This window comes from Lasioglossum baleicum, chromosome 6, assembly GCF_051020765.1.
Source record: "Lasioglossum baleicum chromosome 6, iyLasBale1, whole genome shotgun sequence".
In the NCBI taxonomy this organism is placed as follows: Eukaryota; Metazoa; Arthropoda; class Insecta; order Hymenoptera; family Halictidae; genus Lasioglossum; species Lasioglossum baleicum.
Window position 1 is genome coordinate 7,941,461 of NC_134934.1, and position 16,462 is coordinate 7,957,922.

The window sequence follows — 16,462 nt, forward strand, 5'->3', positions numbered from 1 at the left end:
AAATTTTAACTCATCAATTTGACTAAAAATCATCGAAAAATAACTAATCACCTGCTTGTTATTTTATCGGTTTTTTACCACTGTGTCAATTTGACACCGAGGGACGGATGGGGTTAATGAATTAATTAATTAATTTGATAATTCAATCAGAGAGGTAACCTCTGGTTTAGTTGGGTTTAGTAAAGCAGTATATATATATATATATATATCAGTGAAAGCAGTCGACTGAAAATAGTAACCTCTACCACTGCGAAATTCAGTCGTTCAGTAAAACAGTCGACTGAAAATAGTAACCCCTACCACTGCGAAATTACTAAAACTAGTCGACTGAAAATAGTAACCCCCACCACTGCGAAATTACTAAAACTAGTCGACTGAAAATAGTAACCCCCACCACTGCGAAATTCAGTCGTTTTACTAAAACTAGTCGACTGAAAATAGTAACCCCCACCACTGCGAAATTCAGTCGATAGTTCAGTAAAACTAGTCGACTGAAAATAGTAACAGCTACTATCGACTAAATCGATAGTTTTTAGTCGATTGCGCCCATCACTACACGAATTTGAATCGATTTGTTATGAATTGACCTTAATGTTTAATTCGTCGCATTAAATGTAGATGGCCCACCTGGTACGATTTTAGAATGGCGCTACATTCAAATTGTGAAACTGAAGCAGTAGCAAAATTGATAATATATTGGCTTATTGTTGTTATATACATATTTTTACAGGATAATATAGGATTAGAAAGTAATAGTGGCCGTTTTGTTTTTCACTTCTTCATTCACACCGTTTATTAATCGAAATAATGATGAATTTGTGTATACACAGACATGCACAGACACCCTCTATGTTCCCGTCAAAGATCTATTGGCGGGCAAATTACAACTTACAACCTGTACTTTACACTGCTGTACACATTGTGTGACATTGTTGGACATTGTGTTCGAACGCTACAGTGCCTTTACGAATAACAATTCCTTTTTTCATTTATATTTTAATGTTTCTATTGAAAGTGTGATATTATCTTATTTCTACTTTATGCGACTAAAAATTATACAACATGGCAAGTTTGCAAAATACCGGGAGATTCCGGGCAGAGAGATTCAACTTCAAGAATGATCAAAATCAAGAAGGAAATCCATCAGGGTATTGTTTTTATTTATCACTTATAAAATGGTGTATATTTTGTAAATTTTTATCATACCCTTTTATAGGGAGGCTTCAGGAGGAAGGTTGAAAGAAGCTAATGAAAATATCAGAGTGGATGGATTATATGGATTTCACAGAGTGACAGACAATAAAGAAAGAGTAGGATTTCTTATCAATATGCACGCAGTAAGTTGCATCGCGAATAATCTGTTATCTATTACTTTAATAATTTTGCTGCATTATTTCCAACACGTGTTACTTTTTCTCGTAGACAGAAATCATAGAAGACGATAAACGATTGCTCAGTGGAGTAGACTACTACTTCCTCGAAGATGACTGCACTAGATTTAAAATTTCTTATCCGTATTGTCCATATTTTTATATCCTATGCAGAAAGGATACGTACGTAGAAGTATCCACCGGATTGAATAAAAAATACAGCGGGCTGTTACATAAAGTGGAAACACTTTACAAAGAAGATCTTGATTTAGTAAGATCAACATGAAAACATGAAACATGTGAAAAACATAACATTATATTTTTATATTTCTTTTATAGCCAAATCATTTAGTTGGTTTAAAACAAAAATACCTCAAACTGTCTTTCTTGAACACAGTGGACTTGATTAAAGTTAGACGCGATTTAATGAAAGCTGTGAAAGTTAATAAGGAAAGGGAAAAAAGTAATACTTATTATACAGATATGTTGTCGAGCGTGTTGAATAGAGATCTGGAGACCGCAAATGTCAAAAAACAAATTATAGACTTCACAGATAATGTTCTTGATATTAGGTATACATTCTGAACATTACATCTTGCGTATGATAATATATATATTTGCATTCTTTGTACAGAGAATACGATGTACCGCATCATGTAAGAGTATCTATAGACATGAAAGTCTTTTGTGGTAATTGGTATTCTGTAAAAACAAGAGGAAACGAGTTGCCAATTATAACTAGAAGAGAGGATATCATTGAAACGATCGAGCCAATTGTGCTAGCATATGATATTGAAACTACAAAGCTGCCTTTGAAATTTCCAGATGCAAACACCGACCAAATCATGATGATATCCTATATGATAGATGGACAAGTACGTTTCTTTTACTAAGTATTTCTTACAACGTTTTGCTCTATATCAGACTATGTGTTCATTTTTAGGGATACTTAATAACGAACAGAGAAATTATTTCGAAAGATATCGAGGACTTCGAGTACACTCCAAAGCCAGAATTCGAGGGTTTATTCACTGTTTACAACGAGCCAAACGAAAAAGCTACGATCAAAAAATTCTTTGACCATGTAAACGACATTCGGCCACATATATTCGTCACATATAACGGAGATTTTTTTGACTGGCCATTTGTAGAAACTAGAGCAGCTTTTCATAATATGGAGATGAAAGACAGAATTGGTTTTTCGAAAAGTCGTGACGGAGTTTATTGCAGTAGACCAGCCATGCATATGGATTGCTTATGGTATTGCGCAATTGATAGTTTGATCGAAGTAGTAGACCCTCCAATAACGCAGATTTGTATCGAATTTAATTTAATTTGTATTAATTCTGAGTTTTTTATAACATGGTGCAAATTTATCGCGTTATAGGAGCGTTGACTGTAATATTACATAGAATGTTATTCCTGATTTTATATTTGGTGTAATGTATAGCTGGGTAAGACGCGACTCATACTTACCTGTAGGCTCTCAAGGTCTGAAGGCTGTTGCAAAAGCAAAGCTCAGATATGATCCCGTGGAGATAGATCCTGAAGACATGTGCAGATTGGCATCCGAAGAGCCAGAGACTCTTGCAAATTATTCGGTTTCTGATGCGGTTGCTACATATTATCTGTACCATAAATATGTTCATCCTTTCATATTTGCCTTGTGCACCATCATCCCCATGGAACCGGACGAAGTAAGTTCTTCGATGCATAACCAATTACATTCACCAACTACAGCTATTTGTCTATAGGTGCTTAGGAAAGGATCGGGAACATTGTGCGAATCCCTTTTGATGGTGCAAGCGTTCCAAGCTAACATTATATTCCCTAACAAGCAAGAATCAGAGCTAAGCAAATTCACAAAGGACGGTCATCTATTGGATACGGAAACCTACGTCGGAGGACACGTCGAAGCGCTCGAATCTGGCGTGTTCAGAGCCGATATTCCTTGTCGTTTCAAAATAGTACCGAGCGCGGTGGACGAGCTAATAAACGGCATTGAAAATGCCCTAACGTATGCTCTACAGGAAGAAGAAAAAGTTCCGATGGAGATGGTCACAAATTTTGACGAAGTAGTTCAGGAGATCAAGGGGAAGCTGGAATCTATGAGAAATCAGCCGCTGAGATTAGAAAATCCTGTAATTTATCACTTGGACGTCGGCGCCATGTATCCAAATATTATTCTAACAAATCGTCTTCAGCCGTCCGCGATGGTGGACGAAACGATTTGCGCCGCGTGCGATTACAATAAACCAGGGGCTCTTTGCCAAAGAAATATGCAGTGGATGTGGAGAGGAGAATATCGTAAGTAGAAAAAGAGCATTCAAAGACCGAAGTAGTAACTCTCTATTAATTCTACACGACTGCGTTTCTTAATATCAGTGGCTGCGAGTTTAAGCGAGTACCAGAGAATGCAGCAGCAACTGGAAACCGAGAAATTTCCTTCGCAGTTTCCTGGCGGTGTACGACGAGCTTATCACGAACTATCGAAGCAAGAACAAGCAGCATTCGAGAAGAAGCGACTTACGGAATATTGTAGAAAGGCCTACAAGAAAGTTAAAGTGACGCGATTGGAGGAAAGGACGCAAACAATTTGCCAAAAGGAGAACTCGTTTTACGTCGATACTGTCAGAGCATTTAGAGATAGAAGATACGAATACAAAGCGCTCACTAAAGTTGCCAAACAACAAGTAGCAGCAGCGGTAGCGAAAGGAGATGCGGGTGATATTAAGTCTGCTAAAAATCGAGAAGTACTCTACGATTCGTTGCAACTCGCTCACAAATGTATCTTAAATTCTTTCTACGGATACGTTATGAGAAAAGGGTAGATATTTATTTGACGTCTCTTTCTTGCGATTTGGAGTATTAACATTGTCTTTACTGCAGGTCCCGATGGTTCAGCATGGAGATGGGAGGTATAGTATGTTACACAGGGGCACACATTATCATGAAAGCCAGAGAAATTATAGAAAAAGTTGGGCGGCCCTTGGAATTGGATACCGACGGAATTTGGTGCTTGCTACCCGCGTCTTTTCCCGACAACGTGGTGGTACACACCACTCATCCGAAAAAGTCGAAGGTTACGCTATCTTATCCCAACGCTGTTCTGAACTTTATGGTGAAAGTAAGTCTTACTCAAGTGCTTTTTAATCATTTTACTATGAATCCTCCAATATTATGTATCGTATGTGTAGGACCAATTCACTAACGACGCGTACCACGAACTTGAGAGCCCCGGAAGTCTAACTTACAAAGTCAGAAGCGAGAATTCTATCTTCTTCGAAGTGGACGGACCGTATTTGGCTATGGTATTGCCCGCGGCAAAGGAAGAGGGCAAGAGATTGAAAAAGCGATACGCTGTCTTCAATTTCGACGGTTCTTTGGCCGAATTGAAAGGGTTCGAAGTGAAACGAAGAGGTGAACTTCAATTGATTAAAATCTTTCAGACCTCCGTTTTCGAATCCTTCCTGAAAGGGAACACATTGGAGGAGTGCTACGCGTCCGTAGCTAAAGACGCGGATTATTGGCTCGACATTCTTTACAGCAAATGCGCCGACATGCCGGACTCGGAATTGTTCGAGCTGATATCCGAAAATAAATCGATGTCACGGAAATTGGAGGATTACGGGCAACAAAAGTCCACCTCTATATCTACTGCTAAGAGGCTGGCCGAGTTTCTAGGTGATCAAATGGTGAAGGATGCCGGGCTAGCATGTAAATACATTATCGCTAATAAGCCCCAAGGTGCACCGGTCACTGAACGTGCAATACCATTGGCAATCTTTCAATCAGAACCAGCAATCAGAAGGCATTATTTGCGCAAGTGGTTGAAGGATCCAGGTTTGCAAACCGATAACATTAGACAAATCTTGGACTGGGGTTATTACATAGAGAGGCTTGGCAGTGCTATTCAGAAGATCATTACCATTCCGGCTGCGATGCAAGGGGTTTCCAATCCGGTGCCCAGAGTGAAACATCCAGACTGGCTGCACAAGAAGATAATGGAAAAGAGCGCGACGCACAGGCAGAGGAAGATTACGGATATATTTTCAGCGGTACCAAGAACCGTGGAGGAAGATGACGAGGACGACGAAGAAGCAGGACCATCTGAACCACGGGATATCGAAGATCTGGCTGGTGGAGACCATCCGTTCAAGCGACCACTGCCGATAGTGCATAAAAGGAAAAGACAATCGGATAGCGAGGAGGAACAAGATAAGAATAAAAGTTGGAAGGAAGTCCTGGGTACGCCACCACCTATGGGAACAACGAAGGAGGAGAGGATGAAATGGTTAGAGTTTCATAAACAGAAATGGGCCTACCAAGCGAAGCAAAGGGGTGAGCATCAAAAGAGTAAGAAGAGTAAAATGTCCATGAACGATAAGGAACAAATCAGCTGGGGTGTTGCAAGAAACACCGAAACGAACACTTTGGGTGGTTTCTTAAGAAAAGCACAGAAAAAATTGCTCACCTCGGCCTGGCAGATCATTCAAATATCCCCAACCAATGAACCCGGTTTGTTCAGGATGTGGGTGTTGGTCGACCATGAACTTCACCCGTTGCGTCTCGTAATACCTCGCATATTTTATGTGAACACGCGGAAACCGAAGCCTGATCCAGAATCTGGTAAGAAGGTATCCTGGACAAAGAGTTCGAAAGTTCTGCCTCGATCGCGGCCGATACATAACTTGTATCGTTACTGTGTCCCGGAAGCACTGTATCAAATGCACAGTCAAGAGTTGTTGGAAGATTTGAGTAAACCGGAAATCGAGGGAATATACGAGACGCAAATGTCATTGGAATTTAGAGCGATTCTCCAGTTAGGTTGCGTATGCACAGTGGACCCGAAGACAGCGAGGAGCATGGTCGATGGCGCGGACACCTTTAACTTGAATCAATTGGAGTTCAAAAGTATCGCTGTGCAACCGTACCTCCCAAATGTTCAGAAAATCAATTATGTTTTCCTGTACCATCACTGGAGCTCCAATCATCAGAGAGCACTCTGGGGACTTTTTTTAAATGCGAGTAAAAGGGTTCACATATTTGTCTTGGACTCCGTTTCGTCGAATCAGATGCCTAATATGAATACACTGTACAGCCAAGAACGACAAACTGTTGTATCCATGAACGGAATAGACAAGATGAAAACCTTTCCAGAAGCGCTGCAGTTTGTTCTGAGGTTTGAGACAAGTTTCCAGCAGGTCTGTCGTATTCTACAAGCGGCCATAACAGCGTACAAAAACGAAGTACACGGTGCAACGATATTTGTCACTCAAACTGCTCTAGACAAAACAGCGCTGACAACTCAGATGCCATTGCTTAACGATTTTCCGTTGATCAACACCCATGTCCAAGATATTGAGAATTTGTACAACACAATCGAGTGGCAGAAAGTCGGCGCAAAAATGATGATCCGGCATTATTTCAAGAGTCAGCAAATTCTCGATCTAATGGCAGAACAGTGCAGATTCTTCCATGCACCCATTGGAAACATTCCTGCAGATGCCACGCTCTTTGGTGCAGATCTGTTCTTCGCTAGGCACTTGCAAAAACAAAACTTCGTGTTATGGTGTTCAACCACAGAGAAACCGGATTTAGGGGGTAGCGAGAACGATGATAATAGATTATTGACAGACTTCGAAGAGAGCTCCCATTGTACTGCCAACAACCCCGGTACTTATTCCAGTGTATGCATTGAACTGGAAGTAGACAGTTTAGCAGTAAACACCTTGCTACAGTATCATCATATTCATGATATCGATGGGACAAGTTCCTTCGTCGCTTTTCATAATCAACAAATGGCGTCTGTTCAAGTGAGTACAATTTATATATAGAAAAGACTAATCGTGCAAGATACAAAGCTAATTTGGTTGCTTGTTTTACAGGAACTAGCAACGGGTGATCCCATGGCAAATATAATCCCCAGCTACGATGAAACTGCGCTTTGCAGTCCTGCTTTCAGAGCATTGCGGAGTATGGTTAACGCGTGGCTATTAGATGTTTCAGTTTACAAGAACGTATTTGCGGATTACCAAATTATTCACTTCTATAGGTAATTTAATCTATCATGACAACAGAAAAACGAACAATACCCTTTTTTTTAATGGAGCTATATATTTTTATTACCGTTATGTAATATCCAAGGTTAAGATAAATATAGCGCCTCCTATAATATCATGACCTTCGCGTGACCTTGACCAATATAGCAAATGTAATGACCACTATGTTTCCAGATGGTTGCGTTCATCTAACGCGTTGCTTTACGATCCAGCTTTGAGAAGAACCTTGCACAGTTACATGAAAAAATTATTTATACAGTTGTTGGCCGAGTTCAAAACGTTGGGTTCCATTATCATTTTCGCGAATTTTAATAAGATCATTGTATGCACCAAGAAAAGAACAGTCAGCGACGCATTGGGTTACATGGAATTTGTTGTTCAAACGATACGTAACAAGGAGATTTTTCATAGTATTGAAATCACGTTTGAACAGTGCTGGGAGTATTTAATATGGCTTGATGTTGTAAGGATAACTAACTTCAACATGAAACTAATAAATATTTCTCGGTTAACCATTTACAAAATTATTTTTAATCAACAGCATAATCACGCTGGCGTGAAAGGAAAATTGCCAAAAGATAAGGAGGATAATACTGAAGCGAATACTCTTGACGACGAGAATGAGGACGACGATGATGATACTGTAAGTTTTACATTTTTGTACATCATTGTTTTAAAAGACTGCTGCTAACCGTTTCGTTCTACTTAGCCCGAAATCGTAATGAAATGGAATTTGATGGAGTGCCTGCCAAAAGAAGCTGCGTGTCAGTCAAGTTTTAATGCCATAATAGCGGGATACATAAACGCTATTTACCAATTCATGGTTGAAAACGAACAGCTAAATTGTACTATAAGGCCTAGAAGGAAATCCATTAGTATGAGCCAAAGTTTGTCGGCGCAGCTAGGATTGGGAGCACTGGAGAATACTGCAGACTTTGCTAAGAAGCTTATTTCGGGAGACATGTCCCAGAAACTATTTCAGTAAGCCCCTCTTTCACTATTTGATTCAATAAATAAGAATTGCGCCCAACATCTAATCGAAATATATTGTAGAATTGTACAGAAAATATACAAAAAGCTTCCGGAGAAGGAATTAACTATTCAAGAATATCCAAACTTGGACCTAGATGGTAAAGAGAGTAGAAAGATCAATCCAGCTTTGGAGTTAATCAAAGCAGTTTGCAAGGTACTTGTGCATGTATTTAATCGTATCCGACTTTGTTGTAATCGATGACTAAATTCATTTCAGGTTTTATCCCTGGATAAGGAAATCGACACGGAAGTATATCATTTGCAAACGAATATGCTACGATTGGTCAGAATCGGCAGTTTTAGTGATTCAGTTGAATGGAAGGATCCATGTATTTCGTTGATTTTGCCGGAAATCATTTGCAAAGCCTGTAATCATACGAGAGACATTGATCTGTGCAAAGATAACTATTGCGTTATGGAAAACAACAGGTATGTAGCATTGTGGAAGTAATTCTGAAATGTTAAATTCAATATACATTTATATTTATTGTAGATACCTATGGAAATGTCCTCTTTGCAAAATGACATACGATAACGATGAAATAGAATTCCTTCTTATAGATGTATTAAATCGCAAAAGTATGGGCTACATGTTGCAAGACTTACAATGCTGCAAATGCAAGGAAATTAAAAGAGAAAACATGAACGAACTCTGCTCCTGTTCCGGGAATTTCAAGACTTTGGTCCCCAAAAATGAAATAGTAAAGTTTGTGAAAATATGCAAATCTGTTGCCAGGAAGTGTAACATGGAAACATTAATGGAAATAGTCGAAAACTCGAAACTTTTTATAGGTGCGACATAATTTCGAGACTTTATATTTTTCTATTATGAATAAATGTTGTAAATTATGACTATTTATTTTGTTTTTAATGATTTCGAACATAAATACGTGTATTAAAGGAAGATGAAATTTAATATACTTACATTTACAATATCATGTATGTATTTTTACAACTGAATACTTAAAATTAAATATAACCATTTTAATGCGGCTGTTCTAATTCATGTACTTCGTATAGTACCAATTCTCTACCCTTTTTATAATTTTGGATCTGAAAATGAGTTAAAGTTTACACATCCCGAATAAAGTAAGTTTATAGTTCTTTTTTAAAGATCACCTACCTTCGAAAGTGATCTTGGGAAATTCTTCCATGACACGTCTGTCAGAACTGCCAAACTGTTTAGCAAGCCTTTCTAGTTCAGTCTTCTTTTCCTTTTCGATTTCAGGAGTAGGGTCGACCAATTTTCCACCGCTGGACCAATTAATTTAACACCATAAGAATACTAACATATATTCATTGATATTTTATTGGTAATAAAGTTAATTTTATAAGAAAAAGAAAATCTACTTACGTGCTCTTCGATTTATATTCACGGAGTTTATCGAGAAACAATTGTTGAATTGGGTCGCTTGCCTTCTGCAATGCAGGTGCAACAATGCCAATGTTGCGTTTAAAAACCTTTGGTACACTGGTGGCTAAGCGTTTGGTAAGCATTGTGCCTTAAAAAGCCATGTATAAATGTGTGAAGAACCTCGTTGACAAGTGACAAGTATCAAATGACATAAACGATAACACTAATTAACTTATAGAATAATACCCTTTTCATGCAACAATAAAATGAAACCACCAAATACATAATATATTATAATAGAATTATTCAGTTTCTCTTACGTAATAAATTACTTTAGAATGAATATGGAGGTTATGTTCATTTCACTAAAGATTCTATTCAAGAATTATAAAATTATGACATGTAATATTCGAATAAATGTTATAAACCGATCACACACACAAATCCTAGTTCAAATCATTCAAGATAATACATTATTCTTACCTTTTATATTACGTACTGCTCGAGATCACTCGTCGATGATGATTACCTTAGAACACGTAATAAATTGTAGAGTGGCTTCTCACTTCTATTATACCAGTCGCATGAAAAGGATAATCTCTATGCCTCTGTCTAATTGGTCAAACTTAAAATCTGTATAACCTATATATATATGTATGTTCTAATTTCGTATTACTTTTTTAAAAAATTCCCGTTGTTTGTTACAAAAAACATACACAGTTTATTCCCGCGGGTTTGAATCATCGACGATAACTTTTTGAACAATATTCAATCAATTAAATTGTGTGTATTGAGGTCTTTCAATTTTTTTGGAAACGCGAGTCACTGATATCGAAGGTTCCAACAAGAGTTTCTTCTCTGCAGGTACGTTTCGTGATAAAGGCACAATTTTCTCATCTATCTATTGACGAACATCGACCGAAGTGTCGTTCCAGCGGAAGGAACGGCGTACACCGACCAATCACGACACGCGATGATCACGCTGTCTACCGATTGGTCAACACCACGTTACCGCGGGGCGGTGGGGAGGAGGATCCCGCTCTTGGTTTCATTCATGAACGCTTGGACTGCAGCCATAATACATTTGTAATCTGTATTGTGTACGGGTACACCGCGTTAGTGGTGCCGATGTGCGTGCCCCTCACAGTTGTACACGTGATTCTTGTTTTGTGTTCGGTTCACTTTTTGTGTTTTTCCTGTGCATTATTCGACCGGTTGACACTGTTGCATTCCCCATTGGATTTTACGTCGGGAAACAGGTAAGCGAGCGTGTTAACCTGCGCGCTCTTCGTGTGCACGTAGCGCGCGAACGCGAATCTTCGAAACTTTTGAACAAACCGAATCGTTTGATTTACGATTTCCTGATAAGTAAGCGACGAGAGAACGAAACGAAAAGTCGCCGCTGTCATTTCCGAAAGGCCAGAGCGTATCGTCACGAGAAAAGTGTACGCCTACGTGCGGACAGGCCTATATTTGTTTTGACGGAGCGTTCACTGGCTACTTTGCATCCCACGAGCAATCGGATACGCTGACAAGACGAATACAATAATCTAGAATTCATGCACGCAGACACACATCTGTTGCGCGCATCGTTTGACAAGTCCAGATCTTTACGATAACGCGTTTCTACCGGCTACCGTGTTCAAGAAAATTGTGTTTTCACTGTGTATCGCTCTGTCCCTCGCGTTAATCCGCTCTTTCGGACTATTTTCTTCCGAGACTGACTAATAACACAAACTATTTTTCAAGCACTGCAGTTACATAGAGTATACAGTGTTCACAAACAATCGTAACGTTTTCTATAAGCATTCTGAAGTTTATCTTGGTCATGACATCTGTGATTATATCTCCAGTCGATGTTAAATATACATCATCGAGAAAAATAGATTACACAACTCTTCTAGAGGGTGTGATTTCAGTCTATTCAAGGATCGGTGTTTATGGATATTGTGTGTACTTTGAACAAGGCTCGTTCGCAACGAAGTGGAGGCCGCGGATTTCCTTTATAAAAACGTGTCGAAGATTAGTTTCCTCTCTCCAGGTATCGATCCCGTATCGATCGTAAATATCGCGACGCTCGCGATAATCATATCTCATCTTGCGTCACGTACAATTTCGATTTGTCGTTTCGACGTATAGACGTGTTTCGCAGAATTTTTTTAACGGCCGCTTCTCGTTCCAAGTAAGTGATGAACATTATTTTTCTTGCACAAAGATTGAGGGGTCGAATTCGTCGCATTTAACGATCGAGAACAATGCGAAACATTGTATGTACGGGAGTTCTGCTGTATGATTAATGAAAGAGCGTGCTACGTAATCCTTAGATAACGAGTTTTCATGACAATCTTTCGCGTGCTCGCAGATAGAATACCAGTAGTGACCGGTTCTGAGTAAAACGAATGAAAATTTAGAAAAAGTCATGTACATATTTTCCAAATTAGGCATCGAGGAGAAGGTAGGGGGGTCATTATCAACAACACTTACAAGGAAATTTTTGGAAAGGGGATTGTAGGCCGGAAAGGGCTTAGAGAAACATACACAAGACTGTATATGTAGTTGGGGACTGATTGAGGGCAATAAAAATCCGCGGTCAAAATGGCGGCTGGACGAGATTGTGTTTTCAAATTTATTTGAACATATTTTACGGCTCGGGTAAACAGTTTCTGTCGAGTCTGGATTAAGTTTTTATACGACGTCTGCGTAACATATTTCGCCGGTAACGCGCGTAGGTAATATTTCCGTCGAGCAGCATTTGAAACGCGTACGAAGTGAAGACAAGAGTGAGAGAGAGAGAGAGAGAGACATGGTGAGGGAGGGAGAGAGAGAGGGCGGTGCGGGTGTGCGATGCGTTGAAGCGAGAGGGACACGGTGCGTCGGACAGTGTGTAAGTTAAGCGTGTACACGAGGGGATGGGATGGCTAGCCTGGCAATTTAAAAAAGGAACGCGATGCCCTCGGTGTTGGTGGGTCGAATGGTTTTTGTACACTTTCTCGGATCTCGAGGAGCACGGCATGGCAACGTCGCGACCTACCATGCTTCCCTCGTTTGTCTTCTCGGCTGTTTCTTCTCTGCCAAAGACGCGACAAATATCAAAGGCCAGAAGACATACCGCTATGACAAAGATGCGCGCGAAACTTCTCGAATCGGGATTCGGGATGATGCGAGCAGCAACGAGAGGAACAGAAACAGATAGGGTAAACTTGTCGAAACGTTACTTATCGAATTTTTATGAAATTGAAATATGTTCTAAATCTCGACATTCTGAACAACTTTTCCCTATACAAAGAATAGGCGGTTTATTTTAGCTTTTTTAGATATTTACGAAAAACTATAAATTCGATTATGGCGAATTCCGCCATAAACGAACTATGGCTAGGCCTGGGTTCGGTTTATGGTGGGGCAGGTACAGGGAGAAAAGACTCCGTTCCTCCCCCGCCCTAAAACACGTGTTCACGCAATTAAAAAGGGCAGAATTCGCAGCAGTGGGTATTTACCTGTAGTTTAAATTTTTATTTCGACGACAATGCATGAATAGTTTTTTTTCCAGTTTCTATTAATATTAATTGAGAATATGTATTAAAAACTGCAGTTTATTTTTTATATTAAACCTAAGCCAGACTTAACTCAACAAATATTCTTGCGAATATTCAAAAAACTAAAAGAGACCTCTATTATATGTATAGGAAAAAGTCGTTTAGAATGATGAACTTGGCAATATATATATATTTCAATTTCATCAAAATCCGTGAGGAAATAACGTTTCGACAAGTTTACCACAAATAGAGACGGGGACGCGTGAGAGAGACAGGGAGCATAATCGTCGATCATTTTTGCGTTAAACATTTTTACCAAAACAAGTCGAAATAACTTAGTTTCTAGATCGATTATACCCCTTTGTCTTTGCGAACTGTTCGGTAATTGATCGATGCGTGTTTCGATAATCGAAAGAATCCTTTCCTAAAGTCGAAATTGGAGGTTAGTTTCTCGATCGATCACCCCTTCATCTGTGCGAACTGTTCGATGATACGGTAATCGATCGATGCGTGTGTATCAAATCAGTTGTGTTTCGATAACCGAAAGAATCCTTTCCCAAAGTCGAAATTGGAGGTTAGTTTCTCGATCGATCACCCTCTCATCTGTGCGCGAACCGTTCAATGTAATCCATCGATAACAGTATCGAATTCTTTGTGTTTCGGTAATCGAAAGAATTCTTTCCTAAAGTTTGAACTCGCCCGTTACTTTTTAACGGCAAGAGGAGCTCGACGAAATTACTGTTTAGAAAAAGGAGGTAGTCAGTTTAAACGAGTTCGAGAGTCAAGGGCACATCGAGATTTTTCCCCATATGGGCTCGTCGTGGGTGCCCGGGCCTCGTATAGGGGTCCAGGCGTCCCGTGACCTGCAGGAACGTCTGCCCGCATCTGGAAACCCAACGGCAGAAACTCCAGAGATATTATATCGCTCCTCTTGGCAGACTTGAAACAATAGACACTTGAACTCCTCGAAGGACAGGCCCGTCTCTACCCGGTATCCCTGAAAAACCAACCCGACACCCTTCCTTCCTACCTCTGGAACAGGACACTTCCTGAACTATGGTATTCCAGCATTTTCCTTTAGCTCTATTTCACAGTTTTCAACCATATATTTCACCGAGAGGACCCTGTCAGGGTTAATTATAGGTTAGGTAGTACAGTAGCTGCACCGACTGCGGAGATCGGGTCAATTTTGACCGACCATGAAAGTTTATTGTGCGTAGAGGTTATGAAAGGTTGCAAACAATAACAGTAATCGATAATAATAATAATAATAGAAGGTGGCCTGCGTATAATAAAGCATAATATACTCTGCGTTTTATTTTTGTAATTATAGGTTAGCTCGGCTGTTCTCAAGGTATTCCTAAAAACTATTTTGTTTAGATAATATTAGTATACACTTTATCATTGTGTGTGTGTGCAAAATTATTTTGTTACTATTTATAACTATTTTGTTGTTATCGATATATAGTTACGAAATTATTCTAATCACTGTAACTGTAAAATATAAATCGTAGGACGAGGGTTTCATAATAAGTAATAATTGTGTTTTGGTAAACAAGTCAAATGAAATCTGCCATTTTGTGTAGAAAATCAAGGAGAACCCTCAGAAGTATCTTGTATATTGAGAACCACTGAATGAACGTCACGGAGGGTTTCAAATAACGAGAGTAACAATACAAGAGAGCGTTAGTTGCTAAATTAATTTTTAAAAAATATTCATTGTATACTTGTTGATTCTCGCGTGGGTTACAGTAATATCAAGTTTATAGTTCGATAATGACGAGAGGTTGGAAGTCAGCGTTTTTATTGCACCGTTGCAGCGTTTTTATGCATCGAGTATGTGCCCGAGACATCTGTACTTTCTTGCGCGTCCCCTGTTTGGCCCCGGGACCTGTCTCGTCCCTCAAATTTATGGTCGGAAAATGTAAAACCGTTCGAGGCCACTATTACTCGTCTAATGTTGTTCGTCTCGTTGCAGCGTCTCCTCGGTATTCCGGTCGGGAAAGCTTCGCCGAGTGAAACAAAATCAGGAGCGTGTTACCGACTTTACCCACCGTATCAAGCGATCTTTTCTTTCGCTTTCGTTGCTGCTCCGGAACGCAGGTAGACGCATCCGAGTGGAAATCGCATCGTTGTGTTTGCGCGGAAGCCGACCGGACACTTTAAACGCCGATCGTGTCCTGCCGGACCTAAAGCCTACAGATTCCAAGATAAAGCGGAAACACGCGTGAAAACCGACCGGTCGAAAACAACACCTTAAGGGGGTAGACTCTCGATTGCAAGGGTGCGGGATGCACCTTCTCATTTCTTGATAATGTTTTTCAGTAGTCGAGGGCCTTAGATACAAGATTAATCTAGTTTACGAGGCGTAATTGCATTATTCGGAAGCATAAAGCTGTGCATGTAGCTATTTTCATAAAGCTGCGACAGCTACGTGCTGTCGAATAATGCAAATTACGCCTCGTAAACGTAAAAATAGGACTTTTGAGGACGATTGCGGCCTAGATTGATCTTTTACCTAGTGCTTTTCACTACTGGAAACACTCATCTCTGTATTATTGAGAAATGAGAGTTTTCCCGTCCCTCAACTCTTCCGAGACTCCTCGCACTTGCATCTGCCAGTCTCATATCCACCCAAAACCAAATGTTAACCCTCTGCACAATTTTCACATTGTTCAATCTGTTCATACAGTAGAACTTCGATTATCCGTGCCTCCGATGTCTGAATTTATTGCACATTTCAATAAAGATTTAGTTCGGCATTGACACTAAGTAATTGTTGTATTATTCGAACAATCATGTTCCACTGATTAGCACGGGTACTCGAGGTTCTACTGTATTCAAATTGCTGAAAACTTCAATGTTCTGCGTTCCAAGGTCTAAATATCTGCAAGTGTAGAGGTTTAGAATTTGACGCATGTTAGAACCATGTGCAAATGCTATTCCGTGCATGCACCGCATCTTCGACCTACAAGCACAATTTGTGCGATACCAAGTTATACTGCGGATTTTATTTCTAATTTTCATCGTACTAGAATCAATTTTTCTAGAAGTATCTCTGCTCGGGATCGATATACCATGCTAATCTTGCAAAACGATCCGCAGTCTAAT

The 16,462-nt window shown here is 39.7% G+C and overlaps 3 protein-coding genes across 8 annotated transcripts in view; 2 read left to right on the forward strand and 1 right to left on the reverse strand.

Annotated features, from left to right (window-relative positions):
* The first annotated feature begins 852 nt into the window (after positions 1 to 852).
* Dnapol-epsilon255 (DNA polymerase epsilon catalytic subunit 1) lies at positions 853 to 9,267 on the forward strand. 4 transcript variants are annotated; one of them, XM_076425363.1, is made up of 18 exons: positions 853 to 1,148; positions 1,217 to 1,337; positions 1,423 to 1,641; positions 1,710 to 1,942; positions 2,005 to 2,245; positions 2,314 to 2,630; positions 2,821 to 3,067; positions 3,125 to 3,677; positions 3,756 to 4,197; positions 4,260 to 4,497; positions 4,568 to 7,186; positions 7,259 to 7,425; positions 7,607 to 7,895; positions 7,974 to 8,075; positions 8,142 to 8,413; positions 8,486 to 8,618; positions 8,682 to 8,893; positions 8,958 to 9,267. In XM_076425363.1, exons 1-18 carry the CDS (start codon positions 1,063 to 1,065, stop codon positions 9,265 to 9,267), a joined length of 6,801 nt encoding a protein of 2,266 aa, XP_076281478.1. In that variant the 5' UTR covers positions 853 to 1,062. The 4 variants fall into 4 exon arrangements, with proteins under 4 accessions (XP_076281478.1, XP_076281479.1, XP_076281480.1 ...); XM_076425364.1 differs by lacking the exons at positions 853 to 1,148; positions 1,217 to 1,337; positions 1,710 to 1,942 and having other exon boundaries at positions 1,501 to 1,641; XM_076425365.1 differs by lacking the exons at positions 853 to 1,148; positions 1,217 to 1,337; positions 1,423 to 1,641; positions 1,710 to 1,942 and having other exon boundaries at positions 2,102 to 2,245; positions 2,334 to 2,630.
* A 92-nt stretch (positions 9,268 to 9,359) lies between these two features.
* LOC143209594 (ATP synthase-coupling factor 6, mitochondrial) lies at positions 9,360 to 10,454 on the reverse strand. The gene is made up of 4 exons (XM_076425439.1): positions 10,302 to 10,454; positions 9,819 to 9,966; positions 9,588 to 9,718; positions 9,360 to 9,517 (listed from the first exon to the last, which is right to left on the reverse strand). The coding sequence occupies exons 2-4, from the start codon at positions 9,959 to 9,961 to the stop codon at positions 9,504 to 9,506; spliced, it is 288 nt and encodes a 95-aa protein (XP_076281554.1). The 5' UTR covers positions 9,962 to 9,966; positions 10,302 to 10,454; the 3' UTR covers positions 9,360 to 9,503.
* Positions 10,455 to 10,877: 423 nt separating this feature from the next.
* Pnt (ETS transcription factor pointed) overlaps positions 10,878 to 16,462 on the forward strand; it is a 162,387-nt gene continuing 156,802 nt past the window's right edge. For 2 of the 3 annotated variants that reach the window (XM_076425391.1, XM_076425392.1), the window contains exon 1: positions 10,878 to 11,077. The gene's annotated coding sequence lies outside the window, so the exon portion shown is untranslated. The remainder of the gene's footprint in view (positions 11,078 to 16,462) is intronic. The other variant, XM_076425398.1, reaches the window with a different exon arrangement.